We start from the raw sequence: 20751 nt of genomic DNA, 5'->3' as shown, positions 1-20751 counted from the left end.
AAAGGTGAAGACATTTCAGTGCCAAGTCAACACTCCTGTCAGTGTTAAACCTATCAAGATGCTAATTTCTAACAACTATTTGTGAGGTAACTGGGTAATCAATGCATTTCATTACTTTTCATGTAAGCTGGGCAGTGATGAGCCTACAGTTGATCACCTCTCTCAACCATAATGAGCATGGACAGTCCGTTCTTAATCAAGTCTCAATATCAGATTTCATACTGTATTACCAAAGTTTATTTACATGTTAGCACGACTGCAATGGAAACACTGAGGGGATTAGATTACCTGGTTGCCCACAGTGGGAGGAGTTTGCACTGGGTGAAAAGTCATTGCATTCTTTTTCGAGCCAGGTGTCCCACTCTGGCTGATGGCAAAGTCATCTCTGACGTAGGTTAAGCACATGGAGTATTGAGTAGGATACTGGTTTCAAATGAAAAAGTGATTGCTTTTGATCAAAACACCATCTTCCTTCCCAATGAAAAAAATGCTTGAATTTTCAAACAAGTTATGGCAAAGTGTTTCTTTACGATACACCATGCTGCCCTGTTGACAACATGACCGAGCAGTGCAGACTACTGTTCGATTTGAGAAGGGCACCCCCCCACTGCTTTTGCCTGTTCACGTGACGGGCCATAGACCGGTGCGCCACAGTTCCTTTGAATCAAACTCCCTCAATGATTCAAGTCCATTGGACTGCTCTCAAACTACAGACATACAGATGATCAAAGCGAAAGTGATGGATTATAGTATATTAAAAATACACAAAAGCACCTATGAAATGTCAATGGAAGTGGAGGAGGTATTCAAAATAAACAAAAGGCCTATATCTACCAGTGGAAGGATAGTTAAGATATTTCAAGGATTTTTCACACTTGAGTACAGGTTCAGATCAAGGAAAGCATAAACATTCAGATTTCGTATTTTTCGACACTACAGAAAAGTCAAATTATTCACAGTGTACCATTTTCACTTTCATTGAAAGCTTACAACCAAATTGTAAGTTTGACAGACGGAAGTCAAATCTTGCACTAATGTTAGAAAAAAATGATACATGTTTTTCCAAATGCCAAATCTAATAAACACATAGCACGTCTCAGCTCATCTCCATCTGGTCAAGGACAGTCAAGTTTAAGAAAATGGGGACGAGAAATACATTTCAATGGTATGCAGTATTCTTAAAAATACATCCGGTCCACTTCTCACTACTCCGAGGATGCCGATCCCTTCAGTGTTTCAGGACTGGAGGGAATGTCTTTGTCGTCTGCCCTCTGATGCGGGATGTCAGCTGGACTTTGAGAGGATGAGATGTCCTTTGCTTCCACGATATCTTTCACCTCTTGGTCTACAACCTTTAAGGGGATGGTCTCCAGGGAAGCACTGACCTTACTGTCGTCAAAGCTCACAGATTCCTGTTTGCTTAATGACTCATGCAAACGCACCGTCTCCCCATCTAACTCACAGGCCACAGAACTAGTGGGGGACCTGGTCGCTGACTGCAAAGCCCGCTCCTCCCTCTGCTCCCCCTCAACTGAGCTTTCCATTGGTGTTTCACTTTCCATGGGCCCTGACTGCAAAGACTGTTCTTCCTCAACTGAACTTTCCATGGGTGTTTCTAGCTCTGTAGCCTGTGTGACTCCCTGGCTCTGATCCACTGTAGAGATATGTGGAAGCCCTTGCACTTCTGCCTCTCCTAGCTGGTTAACTGCTGCATCGTCTTTGTCTAGTAGAATTACAGCACCTCTTCCTGACTCTTGGGTCTGAACATGCATTACCTCTGGCCCATCCCTTCTTTCAGCAGCTGGGGTGATACACAAGCCATCGGAGGTCTCCACCAATCTGGGAACGCTGTGAAAGAAAAGGGGGGGGGGGGYCGTACCAAATCAATCTAATCGACTCCATCCAAAAATATTTCTAGGTTCTATTTTGTGTGGACCATCCTTAAATTACCTGTGGAATTGGTCAAAAGCACCACTCACTGTGGCAGTTTCAGCATTCTAAGTAAAAATAAAAAGAGGTGCTAGGTTGAGGAAACAGTTCAAAATCAAACATGTGTTTCTCAGGTACAACCCAGCTAGAGTAGTACCTGGATATCAGGGAACATCAGAGCAGAGATCCCTTGCTTATTTCTGAAACAGAACAAAAAAGAATCACGACAAATCCATTAAACGTAGAGCCCTTTTAATAAAACTACTTTGGAGATAGCGTTAGAATATGGTAATGAAAACTTCAAATTCATTTTCAGAGCATAATTAAGACTGGCTTATCAGCACAGAATTAGTATCCAAATAGTTATATATTTAAAAAAAAAAAATATTAATCATGAAGCAAAAGGACCAATGTCCCTGTCCAGACAAATCATTCTTCAAACGAACAGGCATTTAGCATAAATATCAATTAACATTGAATTGTACATATTAAAATCTCAGGAGGAACAACATATTTATGAAATTATTACATTTGAACTTGATCTCATGTGTATGGTTAGTGTGTTTGGCTTCTCAAAGGAATAAAACAAGACGAGGATATTCTTGCAAAAGAGATTTAACAATGACCTTTCATTTCAGCAGCTTCCCAATGACAAAATGACCCAACTTTAGGCACACATTAATTAAGCAATGTTCTCTGGTATTAAGGCCAAAGCTCCCACTTGCATTTGCGAAGGTCTTTAAAAAAAAATCCACTTAATATGCATCCCAATTAGCTTAATGTAAAAAGTATATGGTAAAGATTTCTCAAAATAATGGATGCTTCCAAACTCATAGGTCAGGGAGTTGGAAGTCTCACAAGTACTTGATCAAATTCTGAGATTGTCATTACAACACTATGAGGGGTGTTACTTTTATTTTAGGATGTTCTCGTTATCTGCTGCATTGGAAGAGTAGCTACTCACCCTCTAATGCCGTCATCTACAGCACCACCTTCTCCTACAAGACAAGAAAAACGTGACATGCAGACAGGTTTTATTATATGAACAAAATGCGACGCCTAAGCATCTGGTTGTGAAGAATGTGATAAACCTTATACCTTTCTCTAGTATGACCTTACAGACGTGGTGTGGTCTGTCAATCAAATGCTTGCTCATGAGGTCAGTTCCATGCGCATCAGCCAGGAAGTCACAGTTCAGACAGACAAGGGTTAAATTCCTGCAAGACAGCAAGTAAAATGTGATTCATAATGAACCTAATGGAATAGAATAACCTAGCACGGTACTTAATTTTGGTAATATTTGGTGAAAATGCAACACTACATAAATAAGTCATTACCAAAAACTAAAGTGCAAAACAATGGCAACATTAAAGAATTGATTTGAGACCAGATTTTTTTAGTTAGGGACACGTACCTTAGGACAACTGGGATTTTCCTCATTTTCCGGAATCTCTCTTTTGAGATGGCACTATGGAACCTGACAAAAATATATTTGTATATATTTAATATGGATTAAAAAACATGAGCTGGCACACACCCAGAAAAAATAGTTTGTGTGGAGGTGCTGACTAACGGCGAATAAACTATAAACTATCCAAATAAAGTCACACACTCCATGTATAAACTCCCAGCAATTTAATGGGTATTTACCAACGTTTTGGCATCACTGTTCCTTCCTCAGGGTGATTCAGACTGACTTTATTTTTTATAGTTTATAATATAAACAATAAAAAACATCCTCCCTGAGCCGACTAGGTGAAAAATCTGTCACTTAACCCTAACTTGCTTCTTTCTGTAAGTCGCTCTGGATAAGAGCGTCTGCTAAATGACTAAAATGGAAAAATGGACATACACACTGTTCACAAAACATTAAGAACACCTACTCTTTCCATGACAGACTGACCAGGTAAATGCTATGATCCTTTATTGATGTCACTTGTTAAATCCACTTCAAATCAGTGTAGATGAAGGGGAGACCGGTTTAAGAATAATTTTTAAGCTTTGAGGCAATTGAGACAGATTGTGTGTGTGCCCCATTCAGAGGGTGACTGGGCAAAAAAATATTTAAGTGCCTTTGAACAGTGTATGTATGGTAGTAGGGCGAACCAGTTTGTCAAGAACTGCACACTGTGGGTTTTTCCACGCACAATTTCCCATGTGTATCAAGAATGGTCCACCACCCAAAGAACATTCAGCCAACTTGACAACTGTGGGAAGCATTGGAGTCAACATGGGTCAGCATCCCTGTGGAACGTTTGACACCTTGTAGGGGTGTTCCTAAAGTTTTGTACACTCAGTATATGTATGCGTTATGAATCTGATGCTCAAGGAGCTTTTACCTTATCATGTGGTTTCCAAATGAAGTTTTGCAACTCGTCCGATACTTGCATGCACCACAAATGGCAACCATGGGATAGTGACTATAGAAGTCATGAATCTCCGAGTAGCACTCAATGCAGGTGTGTCGTTTTTCTCCAGTACTAAAAAAGTAGAGAACTAATTAGGGCATCATTATTTCATTTATATCTGAAGTACTATTACCTTCAGTAAAACATTCTGAGGTGCATTATTAAACATACAAGTTACTTGATTGGTGTAATATATTGATAACCAGGGCTCTGAAGTGCGACCATTTTAGTCACATATGCCCCTAAATATTTTGCTGTGCGACCTGACATTTTATTTTGGGAGCACCTTGCGACTATAAATACAATCTCCCAGATAATAATTGTTGTAATGATTAGGCTTCGCCGTACCGTTGTTTGAGTGAACTAGACATAAAAGCAAGCACATATTCGTTACTGTCATGGTTACACTGATCACTACACCGAAAACACATTGTTTCTAGCACAAACGGGTAAAAAGATACAACCCATATTACCTGCACAATGTTCTATTGTGAATTGGTTATACATTCATGAACCATTTCACAAGCTGTTCCAAAACCACTCGCAGGCATTTGTTTCCTGATGTTCAGTCATGTAACCTCATTAGCTCCTAACTTGAAGTTGAGAACACCAGTGCTACCAATGAAACGTTTGAATTTAGAGCCCTGTTCATAACCAACCATGAAAAGAAATCGTCCCTGACCATAGTTTAGTTTCTATAACAGAAAATATGTAGTTTGCATCATGAGGAAAAAAAACAAGTTGACTGAGTGATGTACCGACCTGAGACTCTGCAACACATGGTTGTTCTTCTGCTGCTTGAGGAGCTTTTTGCTCACTGCGCCCTTGCCTTTCCCCCCACTGCTGCCCTGTGTGGTAGATGTACGGCTCTGAGCTTTTACATTGGCTGCCTTCATGCCTGGGACCTCTGGTATGACACTGACACTGGATTTGTCAGCAGCACGGGCGGAACTGGGCGATGGCCCTGTCAGAGAGGCCCGGATAGTCACCTGAAAAATGTAATATAAAAAATAAAAAAAGATCAAATTAAGATTATCTGAATTCATGCCGTTATTTAAACGTTTGTAATAGAACTTGCTTTCAAATGAGGATTTATTGCGGTTGCCATTGACTTTATCTATATTGTAGATACTTGGTACAGAGCTATTGACATGTTTTCCTAGACTAAATAAGAAGAGTTAAACCTTGGTTCCAGGAGGAAGGCCCTCCAGAGCTTTGGGTTTTTGGAAAGTCTTATGGTGCTGAGTCTTGTGATCCACTCGCTCCTTGTAGGTGAGGAAATTCAGCCTGCATTTCCCGCAACGATTAATTCCTTTTTTCTGGCGAATTGACAAAACAAGTACAATAGAAAAGCACGAGTCAAGATAACACAAGACTGCATATAGATAGATAATAGGTTCAGCTATTTCTTTGTTCTATGGCTACATACAGTGATTTGTGGAGTGTATTTGTTTTGTTTTTTGCCAGAGAGCCCGTTAGGCAGGTGAAAGGAAGCAGACATTGCTGTAAGACAGTTATGTATTACAGCAAGGTGTTCAGCAGACAACCAAATCAATCCAACCTCAGAATGAAAGCCAATAGGGTAACTCACAAGTGTTCAATTTTTTTTTTAATTCAGCCAGCTTTAAAAGTCAAACTCTGAGAAACTATTTACAGCATTCACTGCTTTATTAAGAGGCTGAACCATCAGGAAACTGACAGGAAATTACAATGTGTGCCAGGTCAGTCAGAACATGAGCCCCATCAATCAAAAATGACCCAATCAACATATTTATTGATCATGGATTGTTGCACATATTTAATAGAAAAGTACCCAATATAACTAAACTTCTTACCTGATGCTTCATATAGTGCTGCATGTAGACATGACCACTTTTAAGAACTTTAAGGCAGAAAGGACAAAGGAGATCCTTTGTGTTTTCATGCACCGTACGGAAGTGTGTGTCCACATCGGTAAAGAATGAAGACCGGTAGTTGCACACCTGGAAGGAGACAATTAAAGTATTAGTTTGAATCATAAAAGGTTCAGGAAGACTGCAAGTCAAATCCCTTCAATAATTTGAATTACATGTTTCAATTCCTGATTGTAGTGCCAGGGCATCTCTACTATCAACTGTGAATAACTTTTCTTTGTGAACAGACTAATATAAAAACATGATTGATAAACAATTTACCTGGCAGACATATGGCATCTCTCCAGGCTTGTGATTGTCCTTCATGTGTTCCAGGAGCACTTGCTCAGACTCAAAGGCTAATTCACATATCTTGCAATTGGCTACAAAACAAGAACAAATTACTAAAAATGGGCCCAACTTGTTAAGGACAGGTTGATTATAGTTAAATAAATTAAGTTATGTACAATGTATGATTGCTTGAGATGGTGTTCAATACGTTAAGGTGAAATGTATGGTTTCACTGAAGTTTCATGTTGGTTGCTATTGACTGGTATGCCTACTTGAAGATTCAACCATGCTGTGGGCACTCTCGACGTGGCACTGCAGCTGGAATGGGGTTGAGTACTGCCGGTAGCAGTGTTGACAGGTAGTGTGGCTTTCCCAGCTCTCACTGTTCTGCTTCTCTAGCTCCAGATGGTGCTTCATGTGGTTCATGAACCTACAAGAGTCCCGCAAAGTGCAAGATAAGACAGCAATAGCAATGTAGCGTCAGAAACCACAAATGCCAAAGAAACAAAGATAGGTGTGAGCTTTGCCATTTATCTTTAAGTTTTTTGCATTGTAAACTGTAATGTTATTTTTAAACAAGCTATTAAAAAAGAGAAAAATGTGTAACTACTATCCAGTCGCTCAGAGCAAATTTAATTAAAATGTTTGTGAATATATTGTAAAAAAGCTCATTAGCTTTGTAGTCAGACGTTTCTTTAAATAATTAAAAATATGCATACATACATGCATAAATAACTAACCTACTTCAACCATTTGGAAAAAGAAAAACGTAATGTACTGAGCCAAATTACAGTGAAGCCGTATTCAACAACACTTCAACAGTTCGTGGCCTATGTGCAACACCAAACCTGCGCTTCGGATCCCCATGGTTTAAAAAAAGAAATTAGCAACCACTCCTTCCTAAGCATGCATAATTGCCATTATAATACCGCCAATTACGCACAGCTTTTTGTTTGGCTTAATGTGGTGTTCCACGGCTGCACCGAGCCGCACGACCTCTACATATAACCGCTGCACTGACAAGGCAGGCAAGGCCCATTTTTCAGCCAGCACAGTCTGTTACCTCAGCTCCCCTAATAGGGATTTTTATGCAGACCAACTATGACCTCTGCTGCCAGACTGGGTTCAGTACAAATGCGTCTGCCCATTAAAAGGAGCTTACAGAGGCTTTTCTTGCAACGTTCTGAAGCAAAGTTATTTAATCAAAGGAGCAGTTCTTACACTATCCAAACTAGCAGCCATTATTCATCTCTGGCCCCAAGTGGGAATATGAGTTGATAATGTCATCCATCTGAGGGAGAAAACTGTGATGAGGGCTGAAACACATTGGATCTCCTCTCTTCACATCGAAGTTAATCACTCTCCATGGGCAGAGGGCTCATTTAACACTTGTTCATGAACACCATTTCCATGCACCAAAACAGTACAGTAGACATTTGGGGTGAAGTATTGACGAAAGGCTGGTTGATGAATCCATCCATTACCAATAACATTTAGCAGTTCATATAAATATAGAAGAAATGTCCACCAATCTGCTTATTGGTGACAGTAATTGTGTAATGTAAACACGTGAAATGCCAAATGTATTGTTTTCATTATACCACTGGACAAATAGGATATAAAAGTTCCTTAGATTAGAAAATGACCTTGTTTATACAAAACACATTTTGTGCAGTAGACACTTTTTTCGCCATAATCGTATTATTCAGGAATACAGTGGCTTATTGAAAACAAAAGCAGAGCTGCATAGCAAGCAACGCCTGCTGTAGTTACCTGACGTTGTTCTTGAGTACTTTCAAACAGCTCTGGCACTTATAGGTAAATGGGGTCTTCTGCTGCTGCAATTTTAGTTTGTCTCCCTCAAATCTACCATAGTAGAAGTCTGTGACAAGCATGATGCGCTTGCTTGCAAAAAGGTAAGTAGACTTCGGGGTTGAGGGGAAGACACACTCCAACAGGTGAGGACAACATTTCTGGAATTAAAGTAATTTAAATTAAAATAGGCTGACAAATTACAATCTGCAGAGTTGATCTTGTAGTTTTTTTTTTTAATGCCTTAAAAAGGGCTCTGGTTCATGCACTAATAGCAAGGCTCGACATTAACGCTTGTCCTCTTGTTCGGGACAAGTAAAAAAAATATATATATATATTTGGGACAAGAACAATTTTTTTACTTGTCCATTTGGACAACAAATCTATCACAAATCAAATAATTACGCCGATCAGAATTAGATGTGAGAAGCAAACACTGAAATAATTTTCAAATCTATGTTTCATATATATATATATATATATACATATAAATAAAAGGTCTGCACGTCAAAGTGTAATTGATAGTGGGGCAAAAAAGTATTGTCAGCCACCAATTGTGCAAGTTCCCCCACTTAAAAAGACGAGGCCTGTAATTTTCATCATAGGTACACTTCAACTGTGACAGACAAAAAGAGAAAAAAAAATCCAGAAAATCACATTGTAGGATTTTTTATTAATTTATTTGCAAATTATGGTGGAAAATAAGTATTTGGTCAATAACAAAAGTTTCTCAATACTTTGTTATATACCCTTTGTTGGCAATGACAGAGGTCAAACGTTTTCTGTAAGTCTTCACAAGGTTTTCACACACTGTTGCTGGTATTTTGGCCCATTCCTCCATGCAGATCTCCTCTAGAGCAGTGATGTTTTGGGGCTGTTGCTGGGCAACACGGACTTTCAACTCCCTCCAAAGATTTTCTATGGGGTTGAGATCTGGAGACTGGCTAGGCCACTCCAGGACCTGTCTCTTATACACATCTAGATGTGTATAAGAAAAAATCCAGAAAATCACATTGTAGGATTTTTTATTAATTTATTTGCAAATTATGGTGGAAAATAAGTATTTGGTCAATAACAAAAGTTTCTCAATACTTTGTTATATACCCTTTGTTGGCAATGACAGAGGTCAAACGTTTTCTGTAAGTCTTCACAAGGTTTTCACACACCTGTCTCTTATACACATCTAGATGTGTATAAGAGACAGCTTCTGGATCATCCAAATGCTCTCTAGCAAACTTCAGACGGGCCTGGACATGTACTGGCTTAAGCAGGGGGACACGTCTGGCACTGCAGGATTTGAGTCCCTGGCGGCGTAATGTGTTACTGATGGTAGGCTTTGTTACTTTGGTCCCAGCTCTCTGCAGGTCATTCACTAGGTCCCCCCGTGTGGTTCTGGGATTTTTGCTCACCGTTCTTGTGATCATTTTGACCCCACGGGGTGAGATCTTGCGTGGAGCCCCAGATCGAGGGAGATTATCAGTGGTTTTGTATGTCTTCCATTTCCTAATAATTGCTCCCACAGTTGATTTCTTCAAACCAAGCTGCTTACCTATTGCAGATTCAGTCTTCCCAGCCTGGTGCAGGTCTACAATTTTGTTTCTGGTGTCCTTTGACAGCTCTTTGGTCTTGGCCATAGTGGAGTTTGGAGTGTGACTGTTTGAGGTTGTGGACAMGTGTCTTTTATACTGATAACAAGTTCAAACAGGTGCCATTAATACAGGTAACGAGTGGAGGACAGAGGAGCCTCAAAGAAGAAGTTACAGGTCTGTGAGAGCCAGAAATCTTGTTTGTAGTTGACCAAATACTTATTTTCCACCATAATTTGCAAATAAATTCATTAAAAATCCTACAATGTGATTTTCTGGATTTTTCCCCCTCATTTTGTCTGTCATAGTTGAAGTGTACCTATGAAGAAAATTACAGGCCTCATCTTTTTAAGTGGGAGAACTTGCACAATTGGTGGCTGACTAAATACTTTTTTGCCCCACTGTATGCATATTGGATACAGCCTCATGTCCAGACCGATACTGACATGAGGGAGGCGGCAGAAAATGTAGGCAAACGTTAATGAGAATTTTAATTACATTAAATACAGGCTAAACGGCAGTCATGTTTGACAAATATAATGAAGGATAATTAACATTAATGTCTGAAGGCTTGATTCTGTCGACATACTCAAGGCACTTCGTTCAGATCAAATGGTCACAAGACCGAAGAGTGAAAGACAGTGCATGTTGCGCACTGCACATCACTCACCTTGAATCTGAGCGGAGGGGGCCAACATTTTGAAACTATTTCATAATAAACTTAATTGTTTAAAACCTGGACGTTTCATGTCCAGGTTTTAAACAATTAAGCATGTCTTACCTTGTTCCAAAGTAGTCTAGCCTAGGCAAAATATGACCACAGAAATGTTGAAACCAGAATTTCTCATGTTCTATTAGTTTTCAAATCAATATTATTTTCCAACAGCCAAAGGCATAATACTAGTCATGAGTAAATCATGCCAGTTTATACATCTTTAGATCTCATTTCTTAATTTCTAACAGATATTTTCATCTGTCATATGAAACCGCTCGCACATGTGGAGCGCTTTTGAAAAAGGTGTTCTCACTAATCGCATGTTGGAACATTTGCACGTAGCCTACAGCCATGAGCTTATAATATGAAGAAATAAAACTAACATTGTTTATTTATTTTTTTAGCCCCCCCTTTCCAATTTCGTTGTATCCAATTGTTAGTAGTTACTGTCTTGTCGCATCGCTACAACTCCCGTACGGACTCGGGAGCGGTGAAGGTCGAGAGCCATGCGTCCCCCAAAACACAACCGCTTTTCAACACAGCGCACATCCAACCCGGAAGCCAGCCGCACCAATGTGTCGGAGGAAACACCGTACACCTAGCGACCTGGTCAGCGTGCACTGCGCCCGGCCCGCCACAGGAGTCGCTACCCTGCCGGCCAGACCCTCCTTAACCCAGACGACACTAGGCCAATTGTGCGCCGCCACATGGGCCTCCCGGTCGCGGCCGGCTGCGACAGAGCCTGGGCTCGAACCCAGAGTCTCTGGTGGCACAGCTAGCACTGAGATGCAGTGCCTTAGACCACTGCGCCACCCGGGAGGCCAACTAACAACATTTTAAGCAAAACGGTCTGATCTGTTGCATCAGCCTCATTGCTTCAACAACAAACAAAAAAAAGTGCAGCGGTTGTATTTTTGGATGTCATACCAGAACTGTCCCAGGGTCTGTTTTGAACCGCATACATGTTTTATCGTCCCAGGGACACCCTTTAATATATAAAAAGACATAAAAAGTATTTGGTTGTAATTGTAACGTTGCCATATTTTATAGGCTACCAAGGATGGCCAACTATCCTCAAGGTTGGCCTTAAAAGGGGCAGTGGTGTATTTTGAGACACAAATTAATATGCAAAGACACGAATAGGCAGACTGTAGCCCAGCAAAATGTATATTTTTTATGGTAAAATATATATATATATTTATTTTGAATAGTAGTTCCTTGCATCATACAATGATGTAAAAATGGTGTTAGCCTTTTTTTGGGACAGCAAAAAAAATCTGTCCTCCTTGTCCGAAATACAAGCAGCTAAAAAGTTAATGTCAAGCCCTGAATAGTTGCGTTATAGATTATTTATGTAAAACCATGTGTCATAGCTAAAGGCATGCATTTTAGAATGACTGAACTCACCACCATGTGATCTTTCATGACAACTTGTTGGTAGAAATCAAATTTACACTTTGGACATTTTTTACAAAAACGTGCCCCATTCTCTAATATCTCCTGGGCGTGGGGAGACCCTGCAAAAACAAAATTTCAGTTGTAAAAATAAAAAAGTAACAGTGCTAATGAATCTAGCTAATAACAGAACATGCAACTGATGTAAGGAAACCCCTACCTATGTCCTGCTTAGCTTTTTTAGCTGTGCTGTTTTGGTCTTGAGGTAAACCTCGTTTGCCATAGTCTGTTTAAGGGGAGAAAAAAAGATTCATACTTATTATCACAAGTCACATGCTATCTTCAGATCATGAGGTCACACAGAGGGTCAGGAGTTTTCCTGACCACGTGATCTGGCCAGGAATATCTCTGGGTCAAACAAGTAAGATATTTTGGCTTACCCCAGCTGTTGCCTTTGGCTTGAATAACTGGGGACACAATCTGGAGGTTGGTAGAATTTGAGCGGTTGGGCTGGGAAGACAATGCAGCGGGGCCCTGCACATTGGACAAGGTCACTACGTTGTTGTGGATCATGTGCACTTGAGGCCTGTGGATAACCCCAGGTAAAGGCTTCCCCGGAGTCACCTGCTGCATAATGTGCTGCTGGCCTGCTGCTGGAGTCATCTGCTGCAGAATGTGCTGCTGGCCTGCTGAAAAAAACACACATTACAAATATGAAACACCGCAAAATGCAGTATGTTTGTGCTGTGGCTGTATAGGGAATATATAAGTTTACTTGAGCATAGATTCACTAAATTAATTTCCAATTATTAGTCTGTTCTGAAATACAAAAATGTGTGTTATGTTTGTTTGTTGCTTGCCTGCAATCAAGTTAGGATGTAATATTTCTATTTTTACCTGGAACCACAGTGAAAGATGTCCCAGGGGGATACTGTTTCCCAAGGGAAGCGAGGAAAGCTGAGTTGGCCGGTAACTGTGGTGTGGTCATAATGTAACCCTAAGAAAAAAGGCAAACCGTTTTTATTAAAACATTGCACCAACACCATTACAACCAAGTTACATCTCTATAACTAAACAGGTGCCCAGTCAAAGCTCTTCTGTCCCAGCACCACAATCATGGAAAAATCTGCATTTTCCTACTAGCACTGACTTTGCTGATAACTACTTTATTGAGGGAGCATGTACTTACTACAACTGATCTGTGGTTGTCTCACCTAGCTATTTTAAGATTAATGCAGTAATTGTAAGCTGCTCTGGATAAGAGTCTCTGCTCAATGCCTCAAATGTAATGTGCGTTTTTTTGCAATGTATAGCAAAGTGAAATAAGGGATATAGCTAAAGCAAAACACAATATACCTGGTTGTTGATAATGATGGGCTGTGGTGGTACTGCTGTTAAGGGTCGAGGTGCATTGTTCAACCCTTTCCCTGGAATTATGATGTTCTGTGGAACTGGACCCCGAGTGATATGAGCTTGGGGGGAGTTGTGTGTCATTGTCATCCTAGAGGCTCTTGGTCTCCCAACTCCGCCACTTTGAACTGGGGTGGTCTTCACATTTCTTTGGTTGTTCGCTTCAAAGACAGGTCAGATACATTAACAAGAGTGGTTCCTTTTCAAAAGCAACACAATCTATATTGATAATCACATTTACCAACTTTGTAGAGCAACTAAGGGGAAATCATCCAATGGAAGGATATTGTGTATGCAAACTAGAGAAAACAGACAACAGTGTCGGAGACCTAACATTAACTGAACCATACCAAGAGAAGAAAACATACTTGGCCTGGTGTTAATGGTGCCCTTTGAAGTACTAAGCTCCCCAACAAATATAGGTTCATCGTCGTCATCATCATCATGTTTACCGTCGCCCAACAAATTATCTTCTGGTGTCTGTCTCTGCCACGGCTCCAGCTCCTCTTCCTCACATTCCATAAAAAGCTCGGACATTGTGAAGCTGAAAAATGGATGAGAGTTACATTAATGTTAACTAGAAACAAACTGTTAACTAGCTAGTTAGTCAAACGAAGTTAGCTATGTTTTCTTCAGCTAGCTGCGAGCTAACGTTAACTAACATGGTTTGCGTACCTGGCTAACTAGCTAGTAGGAAAAGCTAGGAAACTGGAAACGTTGATTCCTCATAGCCGTGCGCCCGCGCGACTATTTAGTTAATGGACCTCTTGCTTATATCCCGTCGAAAGCCCATAGCTAGCTACATCAAAAAGCTGGAAATACAATGCAGAACACCACATAGTTAAGTAGCGATACTCACGTTATCTACCAAAACGTCCAGTTGCCATCTATTTTAGCTCACTACAGTAGCTAGCTAACTCTGCTAGTCAGCCATTAATAGCTAGTGTGGGCAACCAATCATGGCGTCTGGCGCGACAACACAACATCGATCTCTTTGTTCCAACTTCATTTTCTCTGATGCAGTAGTACTAAGAGATGTTTAAATGCTATTCAACAATAACAACATTCTAAGTATACTAGTGGTCAAGGTCAGAGTCCACTTACCTTTTAATCTAACGTTTAACTGAGTGGTTAGTCCTTAGTACAAAATGAGAAATACCTTCTATGGAGCGCCTGTGAATGTTGTGGTGGCTGATGGGAAATTTGGGGTTTGCTGAGAGGAAGGTTACCACTGCCTCAAAATTAGCTATATCTTTAAAATCCATGAAAACAACAATTAGTTAGAGTTGGCAGTGTGGTTTGGTTTAACATCACATTTTAAGAAGATAAATGATAGAAATAGGCATGGTTTATGACTTTGTGGAAGTGGTACCTAGTGACAAAAAAGAGGAAGAAGCGAAGCGAAAGGGTTTACTCCGCCCAAAATCTCCTTCTATGTTATAATGGCGGTTCGCAAACAAACACCGCCCAAAATCTGTCCACGTTTTAAGCAGATCAGCTTAATTCTTCATCTTGAAATGTGTATTGGAGGATCACAACCAACTGAAGGGTGCATACACCGCCACCTATTGTACTGGAGTGTGAGGCCATCTATTTATCTTATCTAGCCATGTGTTTCCGCCTACCAACTAACCCTACACCCATTAAAACCTCACCACTATTCCACAACTTGTTTTTGGTCAGTTGTGAACTCGTCGGCAACTACCTAACAAATCCTGTGAAAGCACTGTAGCACTTAGTCACAACGTTCCTATGCTGTCCCTTTGACAATATAGTCACATACAACCTATACGTCCCCTGTCTGTCACAAATATTGAATGAAATTCCATTTGAATTTACTCTATCTGTTGTCCACTGATTTTGTCCTTTTGTGGGTAGAAATGTATGACAAAATATCCTCAGGAAAGTATTATTAAACCGGCTTCAAAACTTGTGTCTCCGTGTTAGCTATCGCGGTTTTCTTTCTCATCACCTGAAGCATACGCACAAGACGGAAGAACGTGCACACAATGCATGCGTACTAACTGAAGTCTTGCAGGTGTTTACATGTATATTTTTGCGCATGTGCCAGGTAATAGAAATGTCAATGGGAGTACCAGCGTTTGGAAAGGTTTGTTTAATAATACTTTTCTGTGGATGTTTTCTCTCAAATTACAACACACAAAATGACCAACCGCACAGACAACCGATAGAGGAAGTTTAAATTAAATTGTATTTGAAATTGTTTATTTCTTATCAATAGGGCTATCTTCTGTATACCACCCCTACCTTGTCACAACACAACTGATTGGCTCAAACGCATTAAGAAGGAAAGAAATTCCACAAATTAACTTTTAACAAAGCACATCTGTTAATTGAAATGCATTCCAAGTGACTACCTCATGAAGCTGGTTGAGAGAATGCCAAGCGTGAGCAAAGCTGCCATCAAGGCAAAAGGTGGCTACTTTGAAGAATCTCAAATATAAAATATATTTTGATTTGTTTAACACATTTTTGGTTACTACATGATTCCATATGTGTTATTTCATAGTTTCGATGTCTTCAGTATTATTCTACAATGTAGAAAATAGTAAAAATAAAGAAAAACCCTTGAATGAGTAGGTGTGTCCAAACTTTTGATTGGTACTGTATATATTGTATATATACGGTATACTACATGACCAAAAGTATGTGGACACCTGCTTGTCGAACATCTCATTCCAAAATCCTGGGCATTGTTATGGAGTTGGTCCCCCTTTTGCTGCTATAATAACCTCCACTCTTCTTCTTTCCACTAGATGTTGTAACATTGCTGCGGGGACTTGCTTCCATTCAGCCACAAGAGCATTAGTGAGGTCGGTCATTGATGTTGGGTGATCAGGCTTGGCTCGCAGTTGTCATTCCAATTCATTCCAAAGGTGTTCGAAGGGGTTGAGGTTAGGGGTCTGTGCAGGCCAATCAAGTTCTTCCACACACAATCTCGACAAACCATTTCTGTATGGACCTCGCTTTGTGCACAGGGGCATTGTCATATTGAAACAGGAAAGGGCCTTCCACAAACTGTTGCCACAAAGTTGGAAACACAGAATCGTTTAGAATGTCATTGTTTGCTGTAGCATTAAGATTTCCCTTCACTGCAACTAAGGAGCCTAACCTGAACCATGACAAACAGCCCCAGATCATTATTCCTCCTCCACCAAACTTTACAGTTGTCACTATGCATTGGGGCAGATAGCGTTCTTCTGTCATCACAGGCATTTCTGTCTGTAATAAAGCCATTTTGTGGGGGAAAACTTGTTTTTATTGGCTGGGCCTGGCTCTCCAGTGGGGCCCACCCATGGCTGCGCCCCTGCCCAGTCTTGTGAAATCCATAAATTAGGGCCTAATGAATTTATTTAAATTGACTGATTTCCTTCTATGAACTGTAACTCAGTAAAATCTTTGAAATTGTTGCATGTTGTGTTTATATTTTTATATACACAGTGCCTTCAGAAAGTACTCATACCCCTAGACTTATAACACATTTTGTTGTGTTACAACCTATATTCAAAATATATTTTCTCTCCCATCTGTACACAATACCCCATAATGACAAAGTGATTTTTTGTTGTTGTTGAAATGCTAGCAAATGTATTGAAAATTAAATACATAAATCTAATTTACATAAGTATTCGTACACCTGAGTCAATACTTTGTAGAAGCACCTTTTGCTGCATTTCAACTTTGCGGTATCTGCTAAAGCCATTCCAGCATTGCTTTGGCTGTATGCTTGGGGTCAATGTTCTGCTGGAACGTAAATCTTCGCCCCCAGTCTAAGGTCGTTTGCACTCTGAAGCAGGTTCCATCAAGGATTTGCCTGTATTTGGCTCCATTCATTGTTCTCTCTATCCTTACCAGTCTCCCAGTCCCTGCCAATGACAAGCATCCCCATAGCATGATCCTACCACCACCATGCTTCATGGTAGGGATGGTGTTAAGACGGGTGATGAGCTGTGCCTGTTTTTCTCCAAACAGCGCTTTGCATTCAGGCCAAATAGTTTAATACAGTCTTTCATGTGCCTTTTTGCAAACTCCAGGCGTGCTGTCATGTGCCTTTTTCTCAGGAGTGTCTGTCAACTCTCCCATGAAGCCCAACACTCTATAAATTGTTTTATACCCTTCCCCAGATATATGTCTCATCACAATCCTATCTCGGAGATCTACGGACAGTTTCTTGGACTTCATGTATAGTTTCTGCTCTGACATGCACTTCTTCTTCTTCTATGATATAATGGCGGTCCACAAACAAACATTAAAGGTGAATTGGGCTGGAGTTTGTGGTCAATCACGGTTTACAACATTTCTAAATCCTCCTACCGAACTCAGTACTTCTGAGAAAATAAAAAAGAGCCCTACTAACTTCTAATAGACCCTCCCCCATCCGCCAAATCCCTTCCAAAGCCATCCAACCTCTTTGCCCCTAAGCTTCAATCGTTCCCATTCTTCAATATACTTACAACAATATAGCGACAAATGCTCCACCATTTCATCGACCATACATTCCAGACACAAAACATTCACTTGCTTTCTGACATGCACTTCTTCTTCGGTATAATGGCGTTTGCAACACTTATATGTGTATTCTGCTACCTACTGCAATGGTGAGTATTCAGTATTCAGACCCCTTGACTTTTTCCACATTTTGTTACGTTACAGCCTTATTCAAAAATTGATTAAATAAAACAAATTCCTCAGCAATCTACACACAATATCCCATAATAATGAAGGCGAAAACAGGTTCAGGTTCAAATTTGAGCAAATTTACTAAATATGAAAAACAGAAATACCTTATTTCCACAAGTATTCAGACCCTTTGCTATGAGACTCATAATTGAGCTCAAGTGCATCCTGTTTCCATTGATAATCCTTGAGATGTTTCTACAACTTGATTGGAGTCCACATGTGGTAAACTCAATTGATTGGACKTGATTTGGAAAGGAACACACCTGTCTATATAAGGTCACACAGTTGACAATGCATGTCAGAGCAAAAACCAAGCCATGAGGTCGAAAGAATTGTCCGTAGAGCCCCGAGACAGGATTGTGTTCGAGGCACAGATCTGGGGAAGGGTACCAAAACATTTATGCAGCATTGAAGGTCCCAAAGAACACAGTCGCCTCCATCATTCTTAAATGGAAGTCGTTTGGAACCACCAAGACTCTTCCTAGAGCTGGTTGCCCAGCCAAACTGAGCAATCAGGTGAGAAGGGTATTGGTCAGGGAGGTGACCAAGAACCCAATGGTCACTCTGACAGAGCTCTATTCCTCTGTGGAGATTTCACTTTGTCATTATGGGTGAGAGAAAAAAATATATTTAATCCATTTTGAATTCAGGCTGTAACACAACAAAATGTGGAATAAGTCAAGGGTATGAATGCTTTACAGTGCCTTCAGAAAGTATTCATACCGCTTGACTTATTTCACATTTTGTGACTGACTGTTTCCATATAAATGGGCCACCTGTGGTTTGAATGGGCTAGGCTACATTAAATCTGCACGTTCAAATATCAAAGCAGTTCCAAAGTGCCAAAGTGGTATATTGTATGAACAGTTGCAAAATATGTCCAAACTAATGTCCAATCGAATGTCAGAGCACTCATTTAATGGGTTAATGGGTGTTCTCTGTATAATACCAAAGAATATCTGGTAATGTGATGCATGGTTATTTTCATTAGGCCTGCCGCCCACTAGTGTAGCACATCCAGMGGTAACCCAGCTGGGGCTCCAATCCAGGTTTCTCTGGTTCTGAGGCAAGCATGATTGGGTCCCATATTTATAATTGAATTAACATAAAACAATTGATGCACTCCATGCAAGTTTGCATTGATGCACTGGTAAGTGAAAAATCTTAAGGTCTGAATATGATCTATGACAAGGTATGGATTAGCAACATCAACACTCTGACGTTATCCATTTTAGCCTGTTATAAACTTTGGGTTTCTTGTTATTTTTATAAAATCTTCCCACATATTGCCAGTTGCCATGTAGGCCCTTTAAATAGGTCTACAAACGTCATTAATGAGAGCTACATTCAATTATACATTTTACACATTGGTGATGAGTAGCATAGTCGACTATGGTTAGTTTGTCCAACAGGTGTCAGTCTGGATTTCAGAAAAGTAATGAGTGGATATACAGTAGAGGCCCATTGAGTGGACAATGGACAGCATAATACCAAGGCTAAAGCTTGACCTACAGTATTCTACTCAAGGTGGGCCACATCCAAACAAGTAGTGTTAGCCTTGTTTGGGGGTATTTTTAAACCTAGATGCAGTGTCTTACCAAACTGCACATTTTTTAATGCATTTTCCCAACTTGATTTCACTGTGATTATATAGATAATATATATAACTATATAGATATACCTGGTGATGTAGGCCTATCAGACTGCAGCCAGGCAAATACTACTATTCTACCAAGAAAAAAATGAAGCTGAGAAAGATTCACAAAATTTACTAAATTGGATAAATGTTTTTAACTGTATAATACCAAAGCATTTGAACTCCTCTAAGTATCTACATCCAGTATGCATATGCTACTGATGATCACTGGCTACAGAGATTTGATATTTTCAATATTCAGCAGTATTTTCTATTATCCATAAGTGTCATGTCTCTTCTCTTGACTTTTCTTACTGTGGAAACAAAACATAATAGTCTGGTAGGGACAGATTATTTGTTCAACGGATGATCTTCAATTTATCATTTTGATCGCACACCGAACTTTTCTTCATTAGAAGTGGGGTTCTCAAACTTTTTGGGGCCGAGGAACCTTTTTGTGATAGAAAATTCATCAGTGACCCCCCCATAATCAGAACACAACTCAAATGAGAAAAAAATAGCATACATGGAGTTTACTATGACTTCGACAGTGCATGCATGGCTGGATGAATCAAGTCTTGGGCTCTGGGAAGTAATATTTTAAAGGCCTGCCTCTTAGCATCAGAGAGAATATTTAGCAGTTTTCAAGCTAATTTCCTGTAATTCTACACATTTTGTCATGGGGCAGAGATATTGTTTGTTGTTGCATCTTCTAATATCCTGCAATTCTAACACATTGTTCTATGAGGCAGAGAGAAAATGTTGTAGTTTTAAAGTTTAAATTACAGGCCATTTATATAAAAAATGCAAGAAGTGTTGAGTTGAAACATTCATAATTGGTGAAGTACTGTGGATACCAACATTCCTGTGAGCCTCCTAGGCCCATGTTGCCCAGGGTTAAGTACATAAATTGTAGATGTGTAATATTACATTTTATTGTATTACATACTAAACTTATTACATGGATCCCTTGGCC

At 40.0% G+C, this 20751-nt stretch overlaps 1 protein-coding gene across 6 annotated transcripts; it reads right to left on the bottom strand.

Moving 5' to 3' along the window:
- Window positions 1-737: 737 nt before the first annotated feature.
- Window positions 738-14901, bottom strand: LOC111969395 (zinc finger protein 280C). 6 transcript variants are annotated; one of them, XM_023995501.2, is made up of 21 exons: window positions 14811-14901; window positions 14543-14690; window positions 13807-13982; window positions 13385-13599; window positions 12926-13025; window positions 12469-12717; window positions 12249-12314; window positions 12041-12150; window positions 8294-8493; window positions 6793-6950; window positions 6512-6612; window positions 6173-6319; window positions 5522-5656; window positions 5100-5326; window positions 4269-4409; window positions 3344-3406; window positions 3028-3146; window positions 2894-2927; window positions 2087-2129; window positions 1951-1997; window positions 738-1848 (listed from the first exon to the last, which is right to left on the bottom strand). In XM_023995501.2, the coding sequence occupies exons 3-21, from the start codon at window positions 13973-13975 to the stop codon at window positions 1206-1208; spliced, it is 2967 nt and encodes a 988-aa protein (XP_023851269.1). In that variant the 5' UTR covers window positions 13976-13982; window positions 14543-14690; window positions 14811-14901; the 3' UTR covers window positions 738-1205. The 6 variants fall into 6 exon arrangements, with proteins under 6 accessions (XP_023851269.1, XP_023851275.1, XP_023851276.1 ...); XM_023995507.2 differs by having other exon boundaries at window positions 12469-12714; XM_023995508.2 differs by having other exon boundaries at window positions 12469-12678.
- Between the last annotated feature and the right edge of the window lie 5850 nt (window positions 14902-20751).

The sequence above is a fragment of the Salvelinus sp. IW2-2015 genome, linkage group LG10 (genome assembly GCF_002910315.2).
Source record: "Salvelinus sp. IW2-2015 linkage group LG10, ASM291031v2, whole genome shotgun sequence".
Lineage (NCBI taxonomy): Eukaryota > Metazoa > Chordata > Actinopteri > Salmoniformes > Salmonidae > Salvelinus > Salvelinus sp. IW2-2015.
This window is presented reverse-complemented; position numbering and strand designations above follow the sequence as displayed.

What these genes read in the sequence shown, in the direction of transcription:
- LOC111969395 (XM_023995501.2), bottom strand. Translation starts at nt 13,975, where the DNA reads ATGTCCGAGCTTTTTATGGAATGTGAGGAAGAGGAGCTGGAGCCGTGG. An exon ending in TAAGGTCATACTAGAGAAAG is followed by an intron (nt 2,928 to 3,027) that starts GTATAAGGTTTA and finishes CTTGTCTTGTAG; the next exon opens with GAGAAGGTGGTGCTGTAGAT. An exon ending in GCTTTTGACCAATTCCACAG is followed by an intron (nt 1,849 to 1,950) that starts GTAATTTAAGGA and finishes TTTCTTTCACAG; the next exon opens with CGTTCCCAGATTGGTGGAGA.